At 49.5% G+C, this 24,197-nt stretch overlaps 9 protein-coding genes across 9 annotated transcripts, besides 3 other annotated features; 4 read left to right on the top strand and 5 right to left on the bottom strand.

Moving 5' to 3' along the window:
* Positions 1 to 991: 991 nt before the first annotated feature.
* Positions 992 to 2,321, top strand: ACLA_052930 (uncharacterized protein; the record flags this gene model as incomplete). Its single annotated transcript, XM_001272245.1, has 2 exons — positions 992 to 1,258; positions 2,067 to 2,321. The coding sequence occupies 2 exons, from the start codon at positions 992 to 994 to the stop codon at positions 2,319 to 2,321; spliced, it is 522 nt and encodes a 173-aa protein (XP_001272246.1).
* Positions 2,322 to 5,964: 3,643 nt separating this feature from the next.
* On the top strand, positions 5,965 to 8,280 carry ACLA_052920 (putative alpha amylase; the record flags this gene model as incomplete). Its single annotated transcript, XM_001272244.1, has 9 exons — positions 5,965 to 6,126; positions 6,180 to 6,218; positions 6,269 to 6,384; positions 6,431 to 6,539; positions 6,602 to 6,830; positions 6,888 to 7,050; positions 7,096 to 7,242; positions 7,290 to 7,530; positions 7,576 to 8,280. The coding sequence occupies 9 exons, from the start codon at positions 5,965 to 5,967 to the stop codon at positions 8,278 to 8,280; spliced, it is 1,911 nt and encodes a 636-aa protein (XP_001272245.1).
* Positions 7,853 to 7,954: a microsatellite.
* A 614-nt stretch (positions 8,281 to 8,894) lies between the features above and the next one.
* Positions 8,895 to 9,899, top strand: ACLA_052910 (ketopantoate reductase family protein; the record flags this gene model as incomplete). The annotated part of the gene is made up of 1 exon (XM_001272243.1): positions 8,895 to 9,899. The coding sequence occupies one exon, from the start codon at positions 8,895 to 8,897 to the stop codon at positions 9,897 to 9,899; it is 1,005 nt and encodes a 334-aa protein (XP_001272244.1).
* Positions 9,900 to 10,114: 215 nt separating this feature from the next.
* Positions 10,115 to 10,142: a microsatellite.
* Positions 10,116 to 10,142: a microsatellite.
* A 281-nt stretch (positions 10,143 to 10,423) lies between these two features.
* On the top strand, positions 10,424 to 10,966 carry ACLA_052900 (GNAT family N-acetyltransferase; the record flags this gene model as incomplete). Its single annotated transcript, XM_001272242.1, has 1 exon — positions 10,424 to 10,966. The coding sequence occupies one exon, from the start codon at positions 10,424 to 10,426 to the stop codon at positions 10,964 to 10,966; it is 543 nt and encodes a 180-aa protein (XP_001272243.1).
* Positions 10,967 to 11,143: 177 nt separating this feature from the next.
* On the bottom strand, positions 11,144 to 14,609 carry ACLA_052890 (putative ubiquitin conjugating enzyme; the record flags this gene model as incomplete). The annotated part of the gene is made up of 2 exons (XM_001272241.1): positions 11,144 to 14,379; positions 14,447 to 14,609. 2 exons carry the CDS (start codon positions 14,607 to 14,609, stop codon positions 11,144 to 11,146), a joined length of 3,399 nt encoding a protein of 1,132 aa, XP_001272242.1.
* A 1,615-nt stretch (positions 14,610 to 16,224) lies between these two features.
* On the bottom strand, positions 16,225 to 17,721 carry ACLA_052880 (CRAL-TRIO domain-containing protein; the record flags this gene model as incomplete). The annotated part of the gene is made up of 3 exons (XM_001272240.1): positions 16,225 to 16,757; positions 16,806 to 16,947; positions 16,993 to 17,721. 3 exons carry the CDS (start codon positions 17,719 to 17,721, stop codon positions 16,225 to 16,227), a joined length of 1,404 nt encoding a protein of 467 aa, XP_001272241.1.
* A 1,275-nt stretch (positions 17,722 to 18,996) lies between these two features.
* ACLA_052870 (ankyrin repeat domain-containing protein) lies at positions 18,997 to 19,410 on the bottom strand (the record flags this gene model as incomplete). Its single annotated transcript, XM_001272239.1, has 1 exon — positions 18,997 to 19,410. One exon carries the CDS (start codon positions 19,408 to 19,410, stop codon positions 18,997 to 18,999), a length of 414 nt encoding a protein of 137 aa, XP_001272240.1.
* A 589-nt stretch (positions 19,411 to 19,999) lies between these two features.
* On the bottom strand, positions 20,000 to 21,213 carry ACLA_052860 (glycoside hydrolase family 28 protein; the record flags this gene model as incomplete). Its single annotated transcript, XM_001272238.1, has 3 exons — positions 20,000 to 20,458; positions 20,511 to 20,930; positions 20,986 to 21,213. 3 exons carry the CDS (start codon positions 21,211 to 21,213, stop codon positions 20,000 to 20,002), a joined length of 1,107 nt encoding a protein of 368 aa, XP_001272239.1.
* Positions 21,214 to 22,147: 934 nt separating this feature from the next.
* ACLA_052850 (uncharacterized protein) lies at positions 22,148 to 23,984 on the bottom strand (the record flags this gene model as incomplete). The annotated part of the gene is made up of 5 exons (XM_001272237.1): positions 22,148 to 22,199; positions 22,248 to 23,190; positions 23,244 to 23,586; positions 23,640 to 23,783; positions 23,889 to 23,984. 5 exons carry the CDS (start codon positions 23,982 to 23,984, stop codon positions 22,148 to 22,150), a joined length of 1,578 nt encoding a protein of 525 aa, XP_001272238.1.
* Positions 23,985 to 24,197: the final 213 nt, after the last annotated feature.

Raw genomic sequence — 24,197 nt, 5'->3', positions numbered from 1 at the left:
GCAAGGATGGAGTATTGCGGATGACTAGGAGATCTAGGACGCTCGTGCTGTAAGTGCAGAGGAGCAGATTAAAAAGCTATTGACAGAGTGTCAACAACCACATATATTACTACCCGTTGGAAAACGATTTCTCGACACATTTCTACACAACATAAAGACTCCGCACGAGCGGATCCAAAAGGAGGACTTCGAACCCGTGGATGGTAGGAAGGTGATGCCTACGAGGGACTATTCCACCCCAGCACCCGACATTCTTCCCACAAGGCCGGTTAATAACGAGGCAGCATTCAAGAAGGCAACCAACAGATACCGAAAAACCAGTAGCAATGAGTTGTGGAGGCGGTTGTCTCGGGATATGCTCATGCAAGGGTCAATTTGACATAAAGAGCCAGGTTGGATGTAGGACAAAGCATTGATTTCTAGTCAATTTCTGGACGGCAACTGGAAGACTTACTTTCGCTTTGAGCCCTACCAAGACCGACGCTTCATTCCTTACTTTCTTTCCATCTCAAATGTCGCCGACGTGTTAGGCTAGGTCGTGTCATGACATCCCAAGCATGATTCAGAGCACACCTTCATCTCTATCAGCCCGTGGCACCTACAACTCAGGCAGGCTGCAAAGTACTTCGGACCACCAGATGCATTGTTAGCCATATCAAACATGCGGTCTGCCAAAACTGTGGCTACAGCGATATTTCGGATCAGATAGTAGTGTTGTCTCGCCGACTGCGATCCTGAGTATAAATTCTGCGCTTCTGCCGGTAATCTGGTGGTTTTCAACTCTCATTATCCAAAGCTCCCACAAGTGAGGTATTCTCTCATCACCACTTCTCGTTTCCCGGGACCTACTCCGCAAACGCCAACATGAAGTCAGCCACATTGATCACTATCCTCACTGCCTTGGGCCTCTCCAACTTTGGCCAGGCCTCCAGGCTTTCCTACGCCGAAGCCGAAGCTTTCTGCGGCGATCTCGGCGTCATGAACACCACCAATGTCCCAGCAGGCGTCGATCCTGAAGCGGTCCGAACATGCAGGGAGCATCCTGCGGGAGCTCTTCAGAAGAAGAGCATCGACAAACGCGACTGCTGGTTTAAAGACTCTCTCGGCTGTAGCAAGGATGGGTGGTGCTACAAGTCGTGTGCTCAACCTGGCTCTGGTGAATGGTGCTGGACGGCCCACAACGATGGATTTGGAGATTGGATCAAGTGCAGCAGCAGAAATGACTGCCATGCCTCGGACAAATGCGGTGCTGGCGGCTGTAAGGCATGTGGATGCAGCTGTTAAGAGGTGCATTTTGATCATGTGAAGGAAGATACATTCGCGGGGTTTAACTGTTGTTATGGAAGAATGAAATGACTTCATTTTTAGGATGGAGAGCATTGTTTGTTGACTTTAGAGAATGAAAACGATATCTGATATCTGAAATGACGGAAGACAAAAATAAAAAAGCGTATCATCACCACCAGAGGCTACATCAACCCTCCATAGGTATCACCTTCCTGTAGCAGCTTTTTCTCCTCTTCTGTATAGTCTTCGAATCTCTCCACTAAATTCTTTCCTCTGGTGGAACTATCAGAAGGTGGACTGTGTTTCTCGTCGCCATGATGTTTATGCTGGTGTTCTTCTCCGGTTTCACCACGGTGTTCATGATGTCCAGGATGGAGCATCCTGTCCATGAATCTCTCGTGATGCGGTGATTTGGGGTCTATAAAGTCAGTGGTACGAAAGACTAGATCTATCCATGAGATGACTAACTTTCTGGCATGATTACTGGATCTGCACTTGGCTATCATACAGTGATTATGATGAGGACAAAAGAACCGATGTTGAAATGAGGATATATACATATATATGTAAGGCGGATGTGCCACAGCCAGAGTGGAAGACGTCATCGGGTGGCACCGCTCAACGACAACAACGGGGACGTTGTAAACACAATAATAAAAACACAAAATCGATAAACTACCTTGTATCTATCTAGTTAGGGAATAGGATAAACAAAGATGTCAACATCTTCGCTTAATGGCTTAACGACGCGAAGCTGCCTTTGCAACCACAATCCCCAGAATCATCAGACAGACGAACGCCACGATAAATACAATCGCCACAAGCTGGCAGCACTTCTGTTCAGACCTCTTCTTTTCCCGGCGTTCTATCTGGCGATCGCAAACCTCACAATGGGTATGAGGCTTGAGACTCTCTGCCTGGGACAGTGGATTCGAGTTGTGGGAGTGCGACTCTACATCATGGAGGCGGTCGCTGGCTCGGGTCTCGTCGAGCGTATCGTTTTGCGGCACTGCAGTATACTGATGTCAAAATGATTAGTACAGCGTCCTATCCAGGGTCCAAAGAATATGGAAGGGGAAAATGCTTACAGCGCTGGATGAGGTAGCGCCAGATTCAACATCAAACAGCTCATGGTAGGCAGGTGCTGCCTCACTGGGGGTTTTGAGACCGTTCATAATCGCGAGGGTCACTATCAGGTTGTTCTGACTTTCGAGATCAAAGCGAATGTTTGCTGCTTCTTATTCCCATCCAGTCCATTAATGCTGCAGCCTGAGGATGTCATCTGTTTTCGCACAGCCACCATAAGGCTGGACGTTTAAAATCGTGGTGAAATACGAGCCATTCAATTGAGATAATTGGATGGTACAGTCAAGGATCCATCGGAGCGACAAGCCACCACCTCCTACCGAGCGCTAACAATCAGTAGCCTCACTCGCAATCTCACAATGGGCGCCACTCGTTGCTTCTCCCACAACCGGACAAGGAGATTTGATTCATCCACCTTGTACAGCAAGAAAATGATATCCATCACACAAAGGTTGGAACATTTGGAGCTCGAGAAAATCTGAGACATGGGTGAGAACGCGACAGGAATCGGCTCTAATACTTCCTGGACCCCCCTCTCATACTGTGTATATTACTGTCTGGAGACCATCTCTTGATCGCCATGCGGTCCGTACGCTTTTCACCGCACTGTCTTGACTGCACGTTTGATCTTGATGTTGAGCTTAAAGATCATGCGCCTGAGCAGGAGTCACTATGCTTGATTTATAGTTGCACTGGCAAGCTGGACAGTGTTTCGCTGTCCCGGCGCGTATAGTACGGCTGTCTATTCGGGCTGTAGGCGCCCACCATAAACAGATAGTCACAGACTCAAATAGCCGTTATATATATAACTCTCCCTCAGAATCTATGGCTTCTTTCGCAGCACTCCACAAGCTTGCCAAAATGTCCTCAAATGTTTGCTATGGGATGCACAAAGGCCTCATCCAGAATATCCCCGCCGGCCTCCCCTGCGGCACGACCAATTCCTCCCATCCACACATCTCCTGCTGCGCCAAAGGGGACTACTGTCTGAGTAATTCTATCTGTCAGGGGTACAAACCCAACAGCCATACTTTCTACTATTCGGCTGACTGCACGGATAAAATGTTGACTGATCCGGCATGCAACACACGGTGTGGTATGCGCGCTCTGTTACGACTTCATGATTGAGCCAAGATGAATAAATCTCCAGGAGGACGGAGCAGCGCAGTCATAACGTACAATCGTGCAGGATACTGGGCATGTTGCAAGCAATCAGCCACGGGGGTAGTCAACTGCAATGATCCCTCGGACGAATTGTACCCTGGTCCACCGTCATGGAGACTGGCAACCATAAATTCCCTGCCATTAGCTGCGCCGAAGACCCAGACGCGTCCAGCGAGTAGCACACGAAAGGCTACTATGCATGCAAGCACGAGCTCCGCGACCTACAGATCCAGTTGCACGGGAAATGCAGTCTCCGTTGAAAGCAATTCTGCGGGGATGGGCTATGCTTCTAGTTCGGACAGTTCCTGGGATACTGGCAATTCATCAGGGACGGACGACTCAGAAATGCATGGATTTTCACTTGGTGCTTCCTTCTTCATCAGCGTTGGTGTCTAAACAGTGGCTCTCTTCATACTCTCGGTCCTGGCTCTTGCTGTTCTCTGGGTTTATCGAAGACAGTCACTGTCCAAACACAGACACAGAAAAGCAGCCGATTTTACCGATTTGGATGACGGGAAAAGTATAAGCTCGACAAGTACGCTCATCTCATTTTCGGTCAATAGCAATGTGAGGACTACAATCTGTGAGTCGGGCAGAATCGAATAACCACAGCTGCATGGTCCAAGCTCGAGAACTTGGTGATAATCATCGGATATCAACCTAATACTCGAATCCATACACGAAGTGATCAAGCATTTCCACCCTGATATCAAAAGCCGACTATCAAATTCCCGCAGCATCCTGATGGTTCTGAATAATGGGTCTTCCCTTCCGGCTATAAGCCAAACATCAGCCAGCGATCTGGAGTCGGTCCTTTGTGACGCTGAGTAGGAGAGTCATTGTGAAGTACATCGTATTCAACTTGTCAAGCACAGCGTCCTGTCAGCCCTGCAACTGATGGCAAATGCGGGTGTTGACTGGAGAAGCCAATACTTTACACAGTGCCTTATGTCAGATAAGCCATAACCACGATGGCTCGGTTCAATTCGGGCGTGAATGACCACGATCAAGCTCTAATCTCGGACCGAGATAGATAGACAGCAGGCATGCTACTTGTTTTCGGATATAGCCGCCGTGCCATTCCTGATCAATCACCGATCAGCCTTGATTCAGTGTACAGAATCATGGGTTCCTGGGGGGTAGGCATGTACTTGTCATCAGCAATGGATCGGATTTGCAATAGGAAAGACGATACTGCCTACCACCGGCAGCCACGTGATGCGACTCCTAGGCGCTTCGAAGGTTGGATAACTCCTTCTTCTCTTCACCCTCCGACTACTATCCAGCCATCTCCCCACCGTCAACTGATACCGGATGCCGTTTCAACTCAGATATCGATCAATCACTGTCTTCTGGAGATTGATCAAGGATTCTCAACTGAATTGTAAGTGGCTTGATGTGGTTGTCTCGGGGTCTCATGATATTTCTCTCAGACTCACTGATATCTCTTAAAAGTCTCACTGACATCATTCTTCATTGCTGCCTGACTAGTTGTCTCATGAACAGAAGGAGTATATTGTACATTTCGCCGCAGAATTTCCGCCCCTGGCAGCTTGTACCCCAGTCAGAGCCCACAAAATATTCTCCGCAACTGCAAGTCGAGCATGTAAACCCTCGTATTCATCTAGCCAACTTCCTGCTGACTTGCGTCATTGGCCAGGTTCCAATCCTTTATAATAATTTGTATGAGTGAGCCCACACACACCACCGAATCCTCCGACCCTTGAGCCTTCATACGCAGGATGAAGAAATGGCGATCGACTATTCATGCCGCATTGGTCATCGTACTGAGACACGCTGTGGTCTGAGATTGGATGCTTTGGGTTCAAGCAATCAAAGATTAATTTAACGAGACCTTGAAATTACCCCACACGCGGGAAAGGCCTCGTCAGTTGTCACCAAGATTTCCTTGACATGAGGGCTGACACACTGAATGTGCCGGTCAAAAGCTTGTCGGGGATTGGCTAAGAAAATCCCCCTAATGCCGAGGCCAAATACAGAACCATTTGCTTAGCGCACGGCATGATTACCTGGGCTTCGGCACATAAGGGGGTTTGCAGAACAGGTCAGCCACCCTCAATGTGGAGGTAGGATATGCCGACTGCCTCAACTCGGGGTGGACTATGTTCGCAAATGTCTCCTGCAGAATTAGTGACGGTAAAAAAGCCGTTGAACGTGCAAAGTCTCCATGATAGGTGCAATCGTCCGTCGAGTCTCAATTTCCTCCCCGTCTTTTCCGCTGTCTACCACCAAGTGGGCTGTTTCTTGCTGGATACCATGGCATTTGGATGACCGGTGTAGGTTTGAAAAGACATATAAAGCCGGGCAACGACTTCTGCTCCAAGATGATATCTTTTTTCTCTCTTTTTTCCCCCCAAGCCAGTGACTTCACAGACTACGACTCAGGCGCTTGGGACGCACTCAAAGATGAAGCTTCTAGCTTTGACAACTGCCTTCGCCCTGTTGGGCAAAGGGGTATTTGGTCTAACTCCGGCCGAATGGCGGGGCCAGTCTATCTACTTCCTGATAACGGACCGGTTTGCTCGTACAGATGGCTCAACAACCGCTCCATGTGATCTCAGCCAGAGGGTTAGTGATTTCATCGTATTCTTTGTCATGTGTCATGACGCTGACGATTTCAGGCGTACTGTGGTGGAAGCTGGCAGGGTATTATCAAGCAAGTAAGCCTACTGGTTTCCAATTTTGTTGAATTCCTTTCTGACTCGGCCAGCTCGATTATATCCAAGGAATGGGCTTCACTGCTATTTGGATCACACCCATTACGGAGCAAATCCCACAGGATACCGCTGAAGGATCAGCATTCCACGGCTATTGGCAGAAGGATATGTGAGTTTCCTTATAACATTCACTACGTTTTGCTAATATAGAACAGTTACAATGTCAACTCCCATTTCGGAACCGCCGATGACATTCGGGCATTGTCCAAGGCCCTTCACGACAGGGGAATGTACCTGATGATTGACGTTGTTGCCAACCACATGGTAGGTGATATCTCACTGATTGAGTTATACCATTCCTACTGACAGCCCGACCTCAACAAAAGGGTTACAATGGACCTGGTGCCTCGACTGATTTTAGCACCTTTACCCCGTTCAACTCTGCCTCCTACTTCCACTCGTACTGCCCGATCAACAACTATAACGACCAGTCTCAGGTAGAGAACTGTTGGTTGGGAGACAACACTGTGGCTCTGGCAGACCTATACACCCAGCATTCGGATGTGCGGAACATCTGGTACAGCTGGATCAAAGAAATTGTTGGCAATTACTCTGGTTAGTAATCCAATCCAAGTCCCGTCCCCTGGCGTCTTTCAGAACTAACAGAAACAGCTGATGGTCTGCGTATCGACACCGTCAAGCACGTTGAAAAGGATTTCTGGACTGGCTACACCCAAGCTGCTGGTGTTTATACCGTTGGCGAGGTATTAGATGGGGACCCGGCTTATACCTGCCCCTATCAGGGATATGTGGACGGTGTCCTGAATTATCCCATGTGAGTTCACCCTTTCATATACAGATTGATGTACTAACCAATCAGCTATTATCCCCTCCTGAGAGCGTTCGAATCGTCGAGTGGTAGCATGGGTGATCTTTACAATATGATCAACTCTGTGGCCTCGGATTGTAAAGACCCCACCGTGCTAGGAAGTTTCATTGAGAACCATGACAATCCTCGCTTCGCTAGGTAGGCCAATACTGACATAGGAAAGGAGAAGAGGCTAACTGTTGCAGCTATACCAAGGATATGTCCCAGGCCAAGGCTGTTATTAGCTATGTCATACTATCGGACGGAATCCCCATCATCTATTCTGGACAGGAGCAGCACTACTCTGGTGGAAATGACCCGTACAACCGCGAAGCTATCTGGTTGTCGGGTTACTCTACCACCTCAGAGCTGTATAAATTCATTGCCACCACGAACAAGATCCGTCAGCTCGCCATTTCAAAGGATTCAAGCTATCTTACTTCACGAGTATGTGTTCTGGCCAGACTCACACTGCAATACTAACCGGTATAGAACAATCCCTTCTACACTGATAGCAACACCATTGCAATGCGAAAGGGCTCCGGGGGCTCGCAGGTCATCACTGTACTTTCCAACTCTGGTTCCAACGGTGGATCGTACACGCTCAACTTGGGTAACAGCGGATACTCGTCTGGAGCCAATCTAGTGGAGGTGTACACCTGCTCGTCTGTCACGGTCGGTTCCGACGGCAAGATCCCCGTCCCCATGGCATCTGGTCTTCCCCGTGTCCTTGTTCCGGCATCTTGGATGTCCGGAAGTGGATTGTGCGGCAGCTCTTCCACCACTACCCTCGTCACCGCCACCACGACTCCAACTGGCAGCTCTTCCAGCACTACCCTCGCCACCGCCGTCACGACTCCAACTGGTAGCTGCAAAACTGCGACGACCGTTCCAGTGGTCCTTGAAGAGAGCGTGAGAACATCCTACGGCGAGAACATCTTCATCTCCGGCTCCATCCCTCAGCTCGGTAGCTGGAACCCGGATAAAGCAGTCGCTCTTTCTTCCAGCCAGTACACTTCGTCGAATCCTTTGTGGGCCGTCACTCTCGACCTCCCCGTGGGAACTTCGTTTGAATACAAATTCCTCAAGAAGGAGCAGAATGGTGGCGTCGCTTGGGAGAATGACCCTAACCGGTCTTACACTGTTCCCGAAGCGTGTGCCGGTACCTCCCAAAAGGTGGACAGCTCTTGGAGGTGAGCTTGGTAGCCGCTCAGACACGACTTGGAGGTCTGGAAGAACAACGTACGGATATTTCAGCCTGTATGAGACATTATGTTGAGGATGTTGACAAGAATTGGTTTTGTATTACATTCCTTGGTTCAGAATGACTTAAGTCAGATAGTTGGGTTGATAGAGTGATGCGATGACGTCTATTGTTTTATGAAAAATCTTCACTGCTCTTTCACTAAATTGTTAATTCCTCTTCACTGTGTATTGAAAAGTGAGTAAGTCTACTGTAAATTCAGAGTTTAATGAAGCTCAATTGAGGTCTTGCTGGGGGGCATAGTGTCTAAGATTGGTGACGATGATTACCTTCGTAACACGATAAGAGAAGGCAGTATGGTGTGCTTAGCTTAAAGCAGAATGGTAAAGGGGATGCTGATGAATGGATAGTGAGATGTTGAGAACAAACAACACTATTGGTCAGCATTAGATGAGTCTGATTATGTGCAGGGCACTCATCCGAGGCGATTGAGCTCGTTTTCAAGCGAGAAATGGCGATATAAATGTGGAGCGCTGTCCCGCCGAGGTTGACTCATAAGGCTTCTGATGGCCACTCACCGAACTATCTTTTGTTCTTCATAGCTATCATGACACAAAAACCACCTCATATCTTGATCTTCGGCGTCGGCAGTATCGGTGCCATCCATCTGCTTCAATTGCAGCGAGCCGGGTGTACCACCACTGCGGTGTGCCGATCCAACTACGATGCTGTCAAACAGAAAGGGTTTTCGCTGACAAGCGTCCGATTCGGCAACGTCAACTATCGCCCCGATCACGTTGTGCGCACTGTTGAAGAATGCCCCAAAGACACCGTTTACGATTATGTCCTGGTGACTGCGAAATGCTTCCCGGGTAGTCAGCCGTCGCTCGCTGATCTGATCCGACCGGCAGTTGCCGGTCGTCCGGAGACGGCGATTGTACTCGCGCAGAACGGCATTGAGATCGAAAAGGATGTCGCGGACGCATTCCCAGAGAATCCTATTATCAGCGGTGTAATCTACCTGCCTGGCACTCAGACCAGCCCGGGGGTCATCGACTATCCCGAGATGCTGAATATGCTGGAGCTGGGAACGTACCCTGCGAATGCACCGGCTGCGCATCAGTCCAAGGCCCAAAGATTAGTGGATCTGATGATCCAAGGCGGCGGGGAAGCGAAATACCTCGAAGACATCCAGGTCGCTCGGTTCGCCAAATTGCTCGTCAACGCGCCGTGGAACCCCATCTGCGCGCTGAGCCTGTGCACCGATGGCGACTTCCTGCTCACCTCTGACCCATTCGCCCACGAGCTGGTCTGGGGTATCATGATGGAGATTGTCGCACTGGCGAAGAAAGTGGGGATCCCGGGGGTGGACGAGGCGGCGGCGAAAGCGCGACTGATAACCGCGACGCGTCGGGCGGAAATGGGGACAGGGCGCGATCCGAGCATGCTGCAAGATGTGAAAAGTGGCCGTTTATTTGAGGTCGAAGCGATTGTTGGGAATACAGTACGATTGGCGAGGAAATGGGGAGTGAGCATGCCTCGCCTGGAGACGGTGTATGCGTTGGCAAAGGGGAGATATGAGGCCTTGGTCAATGAGCAACAGAGACGATAGAGCTAGAGCTGGCTGTATAGAGATTGCAAGTTTCATGTCTATTTTGAGCGTCGGATTGATATGCTGAGGTGCTGAGATTGTTGTTGAAATCAAGACGTAGACTGCCTTGGCCCATTGGAGCAACATAGCCTTGTGTTACTCACTGCCAATTTGATGCCAGGAAAACAAGGCTACATATATTGATATTTGAACTGGTAGGATTCGCACATTCATCTAATCAATCAATCAATCAATCAATCAATCCATAGGTACGAACTGCAAAGGGTCCATTTCACTGCCTCATATGACTCAAGAGGCGAACAATGGGGCAGATATGATCATCCGATTGGCCTGTTTGGCCGTAAACAGGAGATCTTTAACGGAGCCAAGGTATATAGCTACCTTAACCGTGTTATGTTCTCGCTCGAATCACAAAAAACCTAGTCAAGTGTCAAATCGTACCTTCCATCCTATATTTTTTCACACAACACAGCCTTTTCCAACCCCCTAGATCTTGCAAGGTCCCACCCACCCATGTGCCAAACATGGCCGATATGACCTCTCCAACACCACCAGCGGTAATATCCACCCGCCTCGCTCGCGACGAAGATATCCCAATCATCAGGGACATCGAAGTCTCCGCAGCGCAACTCTTCCGCACAGTGGATCTCGCCTGGGTCGCCGAGTCGCCGCCGCAGGATGCAGCTGTGCTCCGCTCGATGATCGAAGCGCATCATCTGTGGGTCGCAGTGGACACGCAGGACACACCAGTCGGCTTCGTAGCCGTTCAAGTCCTCGACGGGATGTTTTACATTGCCGAGATCGATGTGGAAGAAAGATGGCAGCGGAAGGGAATCGCGCGGCGAATGCTGGAGCACGTCGAGCGGGAAGCACGAGAGCAGGGATTCGAGTATATGTCGTTGACGACGTATCGGGATCTGGCGTTCAATGGGCCGTTTTATGCGAAGCTCGGGTTTGTGGAGGTGGACGGTGAGAGGGCAGGAGGAGAACATGTGAACGAGCTGGGGGAGCAGGGACGGCATGGACATGATTTGAGTAGGAGATGTGTGATGTGGAAGAGACTGTAATATTTATTTACAGCGAATAGCATTATGACAGGATGAATGCGAACTAGCTTGCGTGATCAAGTAGATTAGTTTTGATTTCAGATAGCTAACAGTGAAGGTGTGTAGACACCTTTAGATGTGCACTGGAATACTATTTCCCAAAAATTGCATGATGAACTATCATCTTTTTCAGCAAATTTACCCCCAGGATAACTGTTGAATGTCCTCTGGAATCTGCCAGCCATGCGCAATGCATGCCCGCTTATATGCTTCCACTGCCTCGCCGACCCCGTAGTCCATCCGAGAGTGAGTTCCGGCTAATCGCGCCGGTCGAGGATCGGTATTCGTGAGCGCCATTCGAACCTGCAGGAGCACGCTTTCGATCGATGCCGTAGGCAGCCAGCCGGAATTTGTCAGGAGTTCCATGCACATGGCTCCGCCAGCGGTGACATGCCCCCCGCCTCCAGCAGCGAACTCGAGAAACCGCGGACGGATGATGCGGACAAAGGGCGGGGCCATAGGGAAACGTGGCGGGAACCGGAGCTCGATGAGTACGCTCTTGAGATTGGCAGCTTTCAAGTCCTTAGCTAGTGGGAGTGCTGGATCAAAGCTGTGCAGCTCAACAACCCACTGGTACACGGTGTTGATGAGATCGGGATCGATATACCAACCGAGGTCGTGGATGTTCTCGCGTGCTTGAACTTTGAGTGTCGCTTGTAGATGTTGTTGCAGAATTCTTGTCGCGGGAGTCGTTGCGTATTCCGGGGGTGTCAGTAGCCTAAACGAATATTTGTCCAAAGTTCCGGGATCAAAGTTACTCTCGATGCAACTCTTGCATGGCTGGGATGGTTCGGTCATTTTATCTCGTAAGTCGTCTTCAGTGTCGGATAGCAGAAGCTGCATATCCTCAAATGTTGTTGCTTGGCTGATATTGTCGTCTTCCTGCTCGATAAGTGCTGTGTTGGCGACTGGTGGTGTGCTTGGGGGATCACATAGTCCCTGCTTGTGGCCCGCAGGAGCAAGGGGAAATGATTTGGTGTCGCCAGCCTTTGCATCCATCAATGCCATCAGACTGCGCCTTCGCTGGCTGCTGAAGGCAGACATTGGTATCTCAATCAGCTCTCCGCAGGGCCCGTATACCGGATAATTTGAGTCTTGTTTGTACACGAATGATGGCCGCACTACTGCATCACATCCCGCAGATAAATGGCGACATTTGGCGAAGAGGTAGCGTGGTTGGATCCAGTCTAGCTGTGGCACAACATAGTGAGGGCTTCTGCTCTTGAATTCAGCTGGCACATTAACAACCTCGTTGAGCGAGATGCACGCCTGTATCCCCAGCCGACTCTGGGGCCAGGACAGATGATTATACTCGGCTGCGTACCCTGCTGATATTTTGAAATTATTGGAGAGATATACACCGTCTCCGTAGGCACGGCCATGCGAGACTTCCTTAAAATGTAAACCTTCCCTTAATATACTGTGCCAATTCTGGATTGGACTACCATGCCAAGCAAACAAGGTTGGATGGTTTGACTTGGCTGCCTTCGCGTTGACGGCATTGATAAACCGTTGTTCTTTGTCTGGTGCCCCTTGGACCAACCGGAATTGAATGTAGGAGTCCATCCCAGATACACGGTGTTCGAGATTGTCATCGTTGTCCTTCTTGATAAAAGATCGATTAGAGGCAACAACCCAACGTAACATGTCAAGTGCACCGGGAGATATGGCATCTTTCCATGCAGCGAGCCCCTTGTTCTCGGGGTGTTTGGCAAGGAAGATATTCATGGCCTCAATACTAGGGAGGGTCCCAAGAAGCATCTGCACCGCACGCCGTTTCTCTGTGTCACTGAGGTCATCAAAGTTCTTGTCATAAACAACAAACTTCACTTCATGTGACGGCCGTGGTAGATAGTCTGATGCAGGCCGCTGTTGACCTTGAATTATTGGAAGAGAGAACTGTAGCTGACGAAGATCAGACGTAAGTCTCGCTATCCGACAGTGCCAGAGGCCCTCGGCCTGCTGTGTCCCGTTGGCAAAGATCGTAGCCCAGTCACCTTCTTTGAGGGACGATGTCTGGTCAAGTGTGCAGATCATCTCTTTCACTCTGAGAGTACCACTATAGCATCGCCTCGGCTGGCCGGTATCCTCGGCTCTTAGCAGTGCTTCCAGTTCGTCCAATCTCGAAAAGTTCAATACGGCAGGCACCCGTAGGCCTAGACCTGTAGGAAAGTCTTCCAGCCTACCAGACCCGGCTCGAGCATAGGTCAGGCTCACCAGTAGGTCTACCACATCTGGCTGCGTTTTGATCTCATATTCCAAATTTGTGGCCATACCCAGCGCCATGTACTGGTATAGACAGAGGCCGTTGGAACAAACATATGGTTTGATGGCTTCGTAGCTCTTGCTGTCAGCTATCTTGCAATGACATACTAGACAGAACTCTGTGCATTTGACAAGGTGGCGAAGCATGAACTGCATGGCTACCAGTGGTAGAGACAATTGAGAAGAGGCTGTTTCATCCCTCATATGATCAAACAGGAGAAGGACTGAGGCTGGACCGCTACCCCAGCTATCTGGCTCAAAATATTCCTCTGGGAGGCTTTCTTCTGCGTGGAACATCTTGCCCTGACTCTCGTGGGTGTAGAGTTCAGCGCCCGTCCACGAAAAGCCGTAATCGAATCGAGCCTTAACTATCCGAAGGAATCTATCATTGAGGAGCGAGTTGAGCGGCTTTTCTATGAAAATGGGCTTCAATCGCTGCCCTAAGCCCGCTTCCTCTTCATTTGTTGATGGCTCCAAATCAAAAGCCTGTAGCGCAAATTTATGACTTGGTTTGTACGAGCTGCAGATTCCGACGCGAAATTGGACCAAAGAATTCCCTCTACCTTCAAGTGACAAAACGCTCTCCAGGTCAAGATAGCCCGCTGAATAGCGAATGAGTAGGACGATGTACTGGGACGGCCGGATGTCCCAAGCGCTCATAGCCTCTTCTGGAATACCCAGTCTGGCCGCACGACACGACAGAGATACAATGAAGAACCACGTGGGCGGCCCATGATAGCTCACCTTTAAGCCGGCATCTTTGGCAACACGAAGGTCTCGCCGTAGCACACGCCTTAGCGTGGCCTCATTCGTCGTTGGAACCATGGTAACCCCAGGTTCTGCTTCGCTGCCTACCTCCCAGTCATCACTGATCGCGTCAAACCCATCTTCAGCATCTGCATCGGAGAAGTGTTGCGTTTGGTCACTTTCCTCCGCTGGGTCCCACAGTGCGTTTCTCACAATCTCATCCACATAAGTGAGAAAGTCTTGGATTGGTAGCCCCAGAAAGAGCGATTGGGCATCTTCCAAGGCAGTCGTGACGCGTGAAGGGACATCCTCAGAAGTCGTGAAGACGAAATATGCATGGTCATGGGGATAATCGTGCGAATCTGGTAGAGATGTCAGCCTTGCCGATCGCCGGCTTCATCCTAAGACGGTTCGCAAACTTCATCTTACCTGATACTATGGCCTGAAAATCAATCTTGACACGAGTTGAGGAATCGCAGAAAGCAAAGACAATGGAGCCTTCATGATCGCCTGCTTTGACATTATCCAAGTGAGGAAACTGGTTTGAGGACTTTGTCTCCTTCAGGTCTCTTTGGAAATCTTTAGGAGACATGGTTTCTCACAGGGCTGCGAGAAGGCTTCTGAGATAGAGGAGCATTCTGCGTTGTCCGCTTAATACACTCAAGGTATATGAGTAATCAAAAGTGATAAAAGCGGCTTAGATTGTCAATGTTGTAGTCGAATGTTGTTGATGCGTGGTGAGAGGGAGGTGAGCAAGAGAGTCTAACAAGGGGATGTTGGCCTAGGCTGCTGCTGCCCGCATGTTCTAAGGCATCAACCAATATCAACCATGGGTCTTCCTCTTATTCTCTGCGAGTGTCCAACTATCATCAGTCTGAGAACGAGGCATTCTATTCTCTCTAATGTATACGTTATAACGATGCTTCTCAATATACCACCAGAACGTATTGCGTGTCATACACCGGGTAGATCTGTATCTGCAGGTAGACTTCCCATCCATGCAACCCAAATATGTGTGAGACTGGGGTCACAAATACAAGTACAACAGCATAGAATCTGAACTAAGAGCAGAAATTCTCCTTTCAGTCGTCGAAATGCCTGACTCCCATCTATCTAACCAGCACCTCAGCAGCCCTCCACAAGCAGGCCTTTCAGGATACCATTCCTGCTTTCCGTTGCCTTGTTATCATGCATAGTCATTTTCTTGGTCATTACTTTTGCACACATGTCAAGTGTCTGTGCAAGGATTACCAAAACGGACCCGGTTTTTGCAATGTTGGAAGATTACTTTATTGAAGCCCAGAAAACGGCACGGGCTATATCAATCAACAACCCCGCTAGGCTCCTGTGTGGGGATGTTAAGAGGCAAGGGTGCCAGCGTGCTGAATACAGAGAGACACCGAAGGATAGATGGGATAGGATTCACTGGCGCGCTATTAGGAAGGCGAACTGACTCATTCAATTGGAAACAACTCTCATCGAGACATCCGACCACCTTGAGGAGCAACGAGAGAAGGGGGAGCTTACCTCCAAGGAAAGTGAGACTCTTGAACAAGTCAAATTGAAGCTAACCGGAATCACGCCAACATATGAGGAGGTGCAGGGGGATATGACAGCACTATTGGGAATACCGTCATCGGATCAGCGTATCAGAAAGTTCCAGCGTATGCAAGAGGACAGTTGGCTCAACACCATCGAGACATGCAAGATGAACGGAGGCTACTATACACGAGCCTACAGATGTTACGAACGACATCGACAAGGCCGCAGGGGCCAACGGAGTACCCTGGATGCCAAAGCCAAGTGGCATTGCACGGCCGAGTGTGGGTGTTGTATTCGCTGGGAAGGGGCTTACCAGCAAGCTGAGATTGAGCGGAGAGATCAAGAATGATTCTCACATGCGTTTTCAAATATAAATGATCTATCTTGCCAGTTCATCTGGTGATGGAGAGTTATCGTTGTATGCTTGTGTGATGGAATCGGCCTTGCTTTTGGGGCTTTTGCTAGCAAATAGGTCTATTCATATTCAATAGATTGCAAACAATAGTCCCAACTAGGTGAGGTTAATACCTGCTATGATCACTCCATGATAAGGTCGTTTGTTAGTCATTGGTCCTTGCACATAACACAAGCTGGTTGATTCTACCATTGCAACAAATGGATCAGATGGTAAATCCATGGAAAGCTCGTACTTCACATCGGCATAATCAAACATCAACAACCTGCACCGGGGCTTGTTCAACGTGCTTTACCTCTTCAATCACCTTCGCTAGTTCAAGATCCGACCGTGGCTGACTCTTCGGATAGAAATCAATCTTGCCTCCATCTCTGATCACCCCCGTTCGATCCAAGCAGTTCCGACCACGCACATAGGGATCCAACTTCCAATAATTCGTGCGCAACTCCTCGATCAACTCGTCCCGACGAGCCTTGGCGGCAGTTGTCTCCGTCTCGTTGTTATCCTTGATTGCTGTCACCCATCTGGATGTGACGGCGAGCAATTCATCGCCGATATTGGCCCGTTGGAGCAGCAGCGCGTCGCGAGTGGATGTGTCTTCCATTTTCTTATTCTCGTTCTCATCGGGCTCAATGTACTCATATGTCCAATCCTCCGTCCCTCCTAACTCCTTGACGATCTGGTCGCGGGGTATGATTTTTTTCAAGTCGGCGATGGACTTGGTGAACTGGATTTTGGAGACAATGACCGGGTCCATCCAGCCTTTGATAAGACGCCAGATTCCTAGTCCCATTAGCCGTTAAGCTCATGTGTCATGGGAGCTGATCATACCAGAAAATACCCAGGGAGCGTTATGAATGAGCAATACCCCTAGCGACTCAGGGTAGTTTGCTTCGAAGCACTTAATGATGAACTTGACGGGCGGATATTCCATATTCGACAAGCCGAAACCAGACATATCAAACACAACCGCCTCTACCCGTCAGTCTAGAAATTCAACTTTGAAGGGGGAACATACTGCAGTCTCAACAGGCGGCACGAGCAGTAACCGCACCGATTCGATGACGTGGATAATAAACTGATTCAACGTCTCTTCACTCTGCGCACCCGGCTTGTGCAGCTTCACCCGAATCACAACAATTGGCCTCCCCAACCGATCGACACCATGAACATATGCCTTGCCCATGCGCATCTGCGCCAGAAAGTCCTTGCCATGCTTCGCTGCAACGGCGTCGCTGTCCCGTGATGCCTTCAGAGAATGCAGCTCTCCCTTGGCGATAACCTCGTCGTCTACATGGAATTCCTTCATGCGCCACAGCACCGCGTCCAGCATCATGACAAATGCTTTGTTAACATCCCACTTACGCGCGCGTAGGAAGCGCAGCAGCAGCGCGTCCGGGTGGTCATGTCTGGCTGTGCTCAACAGTCCGTCTCGAATCTCCTCTGGTGAGATCTGAGTCAGAATATGTTGAATATGTTTAATCTCTGCATGGTGTAATCCCAGTGCTTGTAGTTGCCGGTTCAGCTGTGTTGAATGGGTCGGAGATGTAGCCGTGCTGCCCTTGGACACGGTGGTTTTGGTGCGAGCCAGCGAGGATGTCCGTTCGTGGTGAGTCTCTTCCGTGGTCGTGGTAGGCGCAAGAACAGTTGACAGACTCAGGGTAATAGTCCAGAGATGCTCGAGCTTCTTTTGCTGGTCTGTGGTCAGATTGCCGAGAAAACCGGGGGGGATCTCCGTGGGTGCCATGTTGCTGATGCAGATTTTTTCTTGACTTGAATCACTCATGTTCGAGAGGGTAACTGCCAATGGATCCAGCCCTCCCTATATAGGGTCCAAGTCAACATTCCTCAAGTCCAAGACATATGAAAATCTTCCCCGCAACGGGATCGGCGTACCTCGGTCCCACCTTGCTCATCATCGTGGGGATGCAGAATGAGTTCTTGGAGAGGAATGTATCGAATGAGCCAAATCTGCGGACCACTGATCTAAGCTCAATCACGGCTCTTGCGATAGCCATGTTGATCCTCCCCGGAAAGTGGACCTGATAGACCGATGCTTATGCTAGGGATTAAGTTTCATCGCATCTGAGAAACCGACAATAATGCGCATAGACCGTAGAATGACCTTCACTAAACGAACGCGTTAGATTCAAACTGAATATCACAAGATGTCTGTGATGACACCGAGACGCTACTCACATCCGATTCTGGTCCAGCATTGGGTATGCTCAGGCACAGGCTCGACCGAGGACCATCTGAATTTCAAAATCCTAATGGGTATGCATTGTCTGTGTCAGGAATGCGGGTTTGTTACTTTGTTTACCTTGCGTCAGATGCTCTGGCATGGGTTCCGTTGAGAGTCCTACCCAGGATAACGCCTCCCCGCATTCCGGACGGGGGATTCCAATGGCACAAGATTGGCGATCCCTCCAATATGACGAAGATAAAGTGGATTTGATGCTCTTACCACCAATTAGGTCTGAAAAATGATACTACGACCCATCAGCCGTTGTCATTCAGGTCCACGCGAGTCTTACTGTAGCCGCGGTTGAAGAGCGCATGCTATACCTGTCTCGGCATGCATTGCGATCAATATTCATTGGCGTTGTCGTGCTCCGTTTCAGACTCAACCAAGCTGGTTACCCAATTAGGTTGGTTTGTCATGATGGGCAATATTTGCGGTAGTCCACATGCTTCATCATTGTGCAGTTGTTCGCCACAGTGCTCCTTCATGGCTATAGTATGAATTGTTCGGTAGAAGACTGCAAGGAGATGCCATGTCTTAAGTATCCAGTGCTCTATGATATCAAACCTCCGAGTACTCTCGGTGAATGGATTGTGTATCAAACACCATGAACAATTATATTAATCTCCCTCAAGACATAGAGTCCCTGGCCCGAACGCAGCTTGCATAGGTAGGGATGCATTCAGGAGCGTTTCTCCAGTTCAGTCCCTAACTCTACCTGCATGCTATGAAATGGAGCAAAAGATCAAGAACACGACGATAATACTAGTTCATGGCTTATGCCCCATTTCTGAGTAACAAACTTCGCGTTTGCTTGTCAACAGCCCTAGACAAGGGCGTCTGCCCGGACTTATCAGCAGCCCGAATATCTGCACCCAAGTCAACCAACAGCTTTACCACCGGCTCGTGTCCTTTTTCAACCGCCCATGCTAATGGCGAGAGACCAAACTTATCCACAGGATCGATCCTTGCACCTTTATTGAGCAAAGATCTCACAAGCGCCTCATGTCGATTCCTTGCAGCCCACCATAGTGGTGCCTCCCCGTCGATATCATCGCCCGGGCTGGTGGGAAGCTCCGGATGTTTTTCATCCAGCATCGCCTCGGCGGCTGCCATCTCTAGGGGAAGCGCGCAGATCCATGCCACTGTGTAAAGTTCGGGCTGGCGTAAAAATGTTGGTACGGCAGCCATTTCTGTTTCCTATCACTGTGCCTCACTCATTTTTATGTTCCGGATTCCGATTATGGTGCAACAATGCCCAGTGTCTGTCGATGGTTGTTATGATCAGGCTGAACAGACGGGGACTTGTGGCCCCCGCCTCATTCAACCAACATGTACTCAGCCACGAGTCACCACGCACCTTAGACATCTAAAACTAGCTGTCTTGATGAAAGAGACCAATCGCTTGCTTGCAGTTGGTGATAGATGGAAGAAGAAATTGGGTGTTCAAAGAATTAACTTCTTCCAGGATTGGTTTAAGAAAAAGTTCTGAATGCGCCTGAATATAAATGGATTTCGAATGTTCACTCGAGTCAATTGTTTCTAACAATATTTAATCAGATGAAAGCCTACGTTTTATTTTGCTTTTTATCGTCTAGAGCAAGCCCAACAAACTAGTTTTATTTGTTATTCAATATAAAGAAGGAACCTTCAGGTTGTAAATATCTTCAACCGTAATTAGCAAGACTGAACTATTCTGGCCATGTCCCAATATCGAATTATCACAGCTATCAGGTAGTCACATCAACAAAACAGAAACATTCATCCGAGTCTTGACAAATTAACAAGAGGCCCCCGAAGGCACGTTCTCACACTTGGAGCTCTTCTTGCCACCAGTGAGGTCCACGCCCTTCCAGGTCCAGTCACTGCAGCTTCCATCGCCACAGAGAATGTATACCTGCACGGCATTGCTGGCGACAGACCCCGTAATACCGTCAATGGTCAGGCCAGTGATTGGGACGCCGGTAGTGGGAGTACCCGTGGGGCTGCCGTTCTCATAGTCCTGCTCAATCACAATGCCGTACTTGGCGATATTGGAGAGCTTGATGTTGGAGTAGGTCACATCGCCGACTGAACCAGTCGCATCGTAAATGGTCTTGATGCGGACGCCGTTGTCCGAGTCGGAGATCGTTGAATCGGTGATCGTCACGTTCTTGACGATGTTGTTGTCACGGCCACCGACAGAGCCGATGGAGAGACCGTGGCCACCGGAGCAGCTGCCGCCAGAGAATTCGATATTCTGTGATGGTTAGCTACGCAATACTATCATGGGGAAAAGAAACCTTGCATACCTCGCCGGAGTTAATTGCAATGCAGTCATCTTGGTTCTTGACCACCGCACCGCGGATGTACACACCATTGCTCTCACCAATATCAAACGCGTCGGTGTTGTGACCGCCGTTCTCATCACCATCCGAGTTGTCAATCGTGATGTCGGTCAGCTGTAGGTTTGTGGCCTGCACACTGATCGCCTGCACTGGGGTATTCTTGATCGACAGCCCGGTGATAGTTGAGTCCCTGAGTTTGTGTGCGTACATGAATTTGGGCTTCGTCTTGCCGCCGTTAGTCCCCTTACCATCCCACCAGCGGGATCCATCCCCGTCAATGACGGCACCAGTGTTTTGTTTGACGGTGATGCCCGTGCCAGCAAATTGGATTAGGGGCCCCTTCCACTCCTTGTACCCGAAGCTAGTGGTACCTTCGAAGATGATCTTTTCACGTTAGTACCTGGCATTGCACGTCGAGGAGGGATGCTTAGCAGCATACAGTAGTCCCATCATCAACGTGGGAGAGATCCAGCGTTTCGCCAGCGGGGACCGCAATGTTATCCAGAGTAATCTCAGAGCAACCCGATGCACTTTTAGACGCCTGTGCAGCCGAGGTAAAGGTGCACGATGAAGCCTTCTTGGCCGAGTTAGATACACGCGAAGGAGAAGGGGCAGCCGCAACAAGGGAGCCTAGCGCAGCCAGGCCGAGGATCTCAACGGAACGCATATTGAGGAATACGGGATATGTCTTCTGGTCAACAGAAGAAAGAGCCAAGAAAATATCCTGATCAACAGGTATGGAATGGAATAAGGAATGACTACTATGGATATTCACAAACGAGAACGATAACAGTGCCCTTATATACCTAATCCTCAGTCAGTGCTAAGCATCTTTCTCCACCTTGGCTCAAAGTCTTTGCAAACTTCCACGAAATGAAGCTATTCAACGATTGGCGGAAATTGGTGACTCCATCAACCTCGAACATCTGCCGCAGATTACCCGCACACTTGGACGGGGGCGTGTCACCGTCACGCCGGTGGTTATATCGAACTACTCCACAGAGAGTCATGGTTGGTGCGGTTGGTGGATATATTTAGGGGTTTGAAGTCAGGCCCGGTGTCGCACTAGTTGCAGCCTGCAATTACGTAGTACTCCGTTCCACATCCAGTACACCACTGATCGGCGTTGGAAGAAGCATTCGTCACGGCTGGTGAGAGACCTCCACCTGCAATGTAAATAGATTGATTCTGTGTGTCAACACACATGCGATACCCCAGTCGAAACTCCTCTGATTCATGGATGTCGATAATTGCCAGTCCGGATCTCGGGATTTCTTTCCCATTTGTGTACGAGAGAACGTAGGCCAATGGGTAAGTTCGTCACTACGCTCTATAATAGACATTGGAGAACTAACCAGTAGTGTATGTTGGGGGGAGGAATGTCAGTAGTACCGTATGCAATATTGCTATGCTTTTAAAACAAATAGAATAATGGAAAATGCTGAAGTGTAAAGTGGAGATGTTGTTTGAAGAAATGAGATACTGGCTCTGATTCAATGCCATGATATTCAAAACCCGAGATGATCCAATCGAAGGCGACATTGTTGGAATGCCGGCACCAGTCAAGGCTATGTTGAAGAAGCTGTGCACACATTGTCGATTTAAGCGGACCCAATTCTCGTGGGAAAATCGTGACCTTCAACCCACCGAGTGCTGTAAACGTCAACAATGATATTCGGCCGCGCGAAGACACCAACTTACTCTGGTTCCAGATCGGCCTTGCTATAGTGCAAGTCACCCCATCGCGTTCCTTTAAACTTGCATTCCGAGCCGCGTGCGCAACCAGGCCCAAATGGGCAATGATGGCTCAGGTAGCAGCGGTAGCTCTCACAGTATGGACCATTGGAACACAGGCTTCCACGGGCCTTCCATCTATGGACGGCCCGCTCGCCTGGAGTAAGTTTGATTTCATGCTCCAGTGGACAGTTTGGTCCTCTCTGGCAGCCGTCCGCTAAGAAGAGCTCGTTGCAAAACCCCTTGGGTTTAATCTTCAAGTTCTTCTCGTTGTACGTTCGTTGATCATGTGCGTTCTGGGGTTTGTTATTCGGCGGGTCGATCCGTTGTCCGCCAGAATTATAATGTATGACACGAGGTTCCTTGGTCTTAGAAGCTGCGGCGATAACTACATTCTGGTGGCCCTTGGCATTCCCGGCGGTAGCATACGTAGGATACTGGATTGAGACACCGCCATTGCCGGAAGCTATGATGGCAGGAGAATCTTGCCTGATCGGAGCGGCCGGAGGGACCGGTGCAGGAGAATCGATCCGGGCAGTGGGGGTGCTGGCCGATCGTACAACAGGAGCCCCATTACTCATGACGGGAGAAGCTGCAATCTGTTGTTGTGGGACAACCCCCGGGTTGTTCATCGACACAGTAGGCGGTTGGGTTCGCTGCACTGCCAAGGAAGCAGGAGGAATAGGTGGCGATCCAAGAACCTCAGTACGAAAGACGGTGTCAAAACGGGTCACGGGAAAGCCCATGTGAATGAAGGTAGGCTGCGCGGGAGTCGTCTCCAGAAGAACAATGCGCTGCCTGGCCGATTCTCCTGCGTATTCACGCAGCTCATGAAGATATCCGTTATCATGACAACCAGCGAAGAAAATCTTCTTGCACTGGAAATTCTTATAGAAATGGCTGAACATCCCTAGAACGAAGTAAGCGGATGGTGCGGTAGACTGCACCTGGCGAACGGCTTACTTCTCATCTTAGAGTCGGCGTTCTCCTTACCATGGCCGACGTTGACGAAGTCGAACTCGGCACGGCTGTTAGTAAATAGCTCAGCGAACATCCGCATCTTGTCCTCGAAATCGATCACATTGTACTGGACAAGCGACTTAGCCAGACCGTTGAGATTTGCAAAGATGCGCACGACAATAGGGACGTCCTCAGAGCCAAATGGTGTATTCTTAAGATAGTTTCTCACTGCGTGGGTGAGTCGCAGAGCTGCCTCGGGCGCTCCTTGGCGAGGATTCTGAAGCAGCTCATCATCGAAAATAGCTCCATCACCATCGACAAGGACTGCGACATAGGGGTCCTTATTCTAAACCCCTCCTGTTAGCCAATGTGGGCCAGATAGCAACGGGATAACAGTACAATTTTGTGGTCCCATTGCCGACTCTGTTCCCGCAGGTCGCGGAGTTCTGAGAGGTACCTAATGCGTGATTCTCGTTCATGCTCGAGTTCAATGGTAAGTTCATCTAGGCGCGCTTTATCCTGATGGAGTTTCTCTAATATATCCTATTTGGCAGGTATTCATTAGTACAGCAGCTTGGATCACACGTGATAAAACCAAACTGGAAGAAGAAGAGGCGAAGGAGGAAGATAGTGGGATTCTTGAGATACCTGGATAAGCTGTGCTCGTTCAGCATCCTGCTGGAAGAAATGATTAAAGCGATCCCTTAAGGGGTCCATCGACTCCATATTAGTGAAGCTAGCCATTGTAACATTCCTATATCACACAGCTCAATTCAAGGATCCAAGGTGCGGATAATTGCAAGATCCTCTGCCTGATGGTTGACGGATGGACCAATTTTGCCCGACCAGTTGTTTTTGTTTCCCCCCCGTACCTTTGTCGCTATCAACAACACAACAGATGGGAAAGATTATGTGATCTCATCTAGCGTAAGTTAGTAGGGCTGTGCAGTAGTTTAG

Source organism: Aspergillus clavatus, genomic scaffold (genome assembly GCF_000002715.2).
Source record: "Aspergillus clavatus NRRL 1 1099423829800 genomic scaffold, whole genome shotgun sequence".
NCBI classification, from domain to species: domain Eukaryota; kingdom Fungi; phylum Ascomycota; class Eurotiomycetes; order Eurotiales; family Aspergillaceae; genus Aspergillus; species Aspergillus clavatus.
Note: the sequence above shows the minus strand (reverse complement) of the source record. Positions and strands in the feature narration are given on the sequence as shown.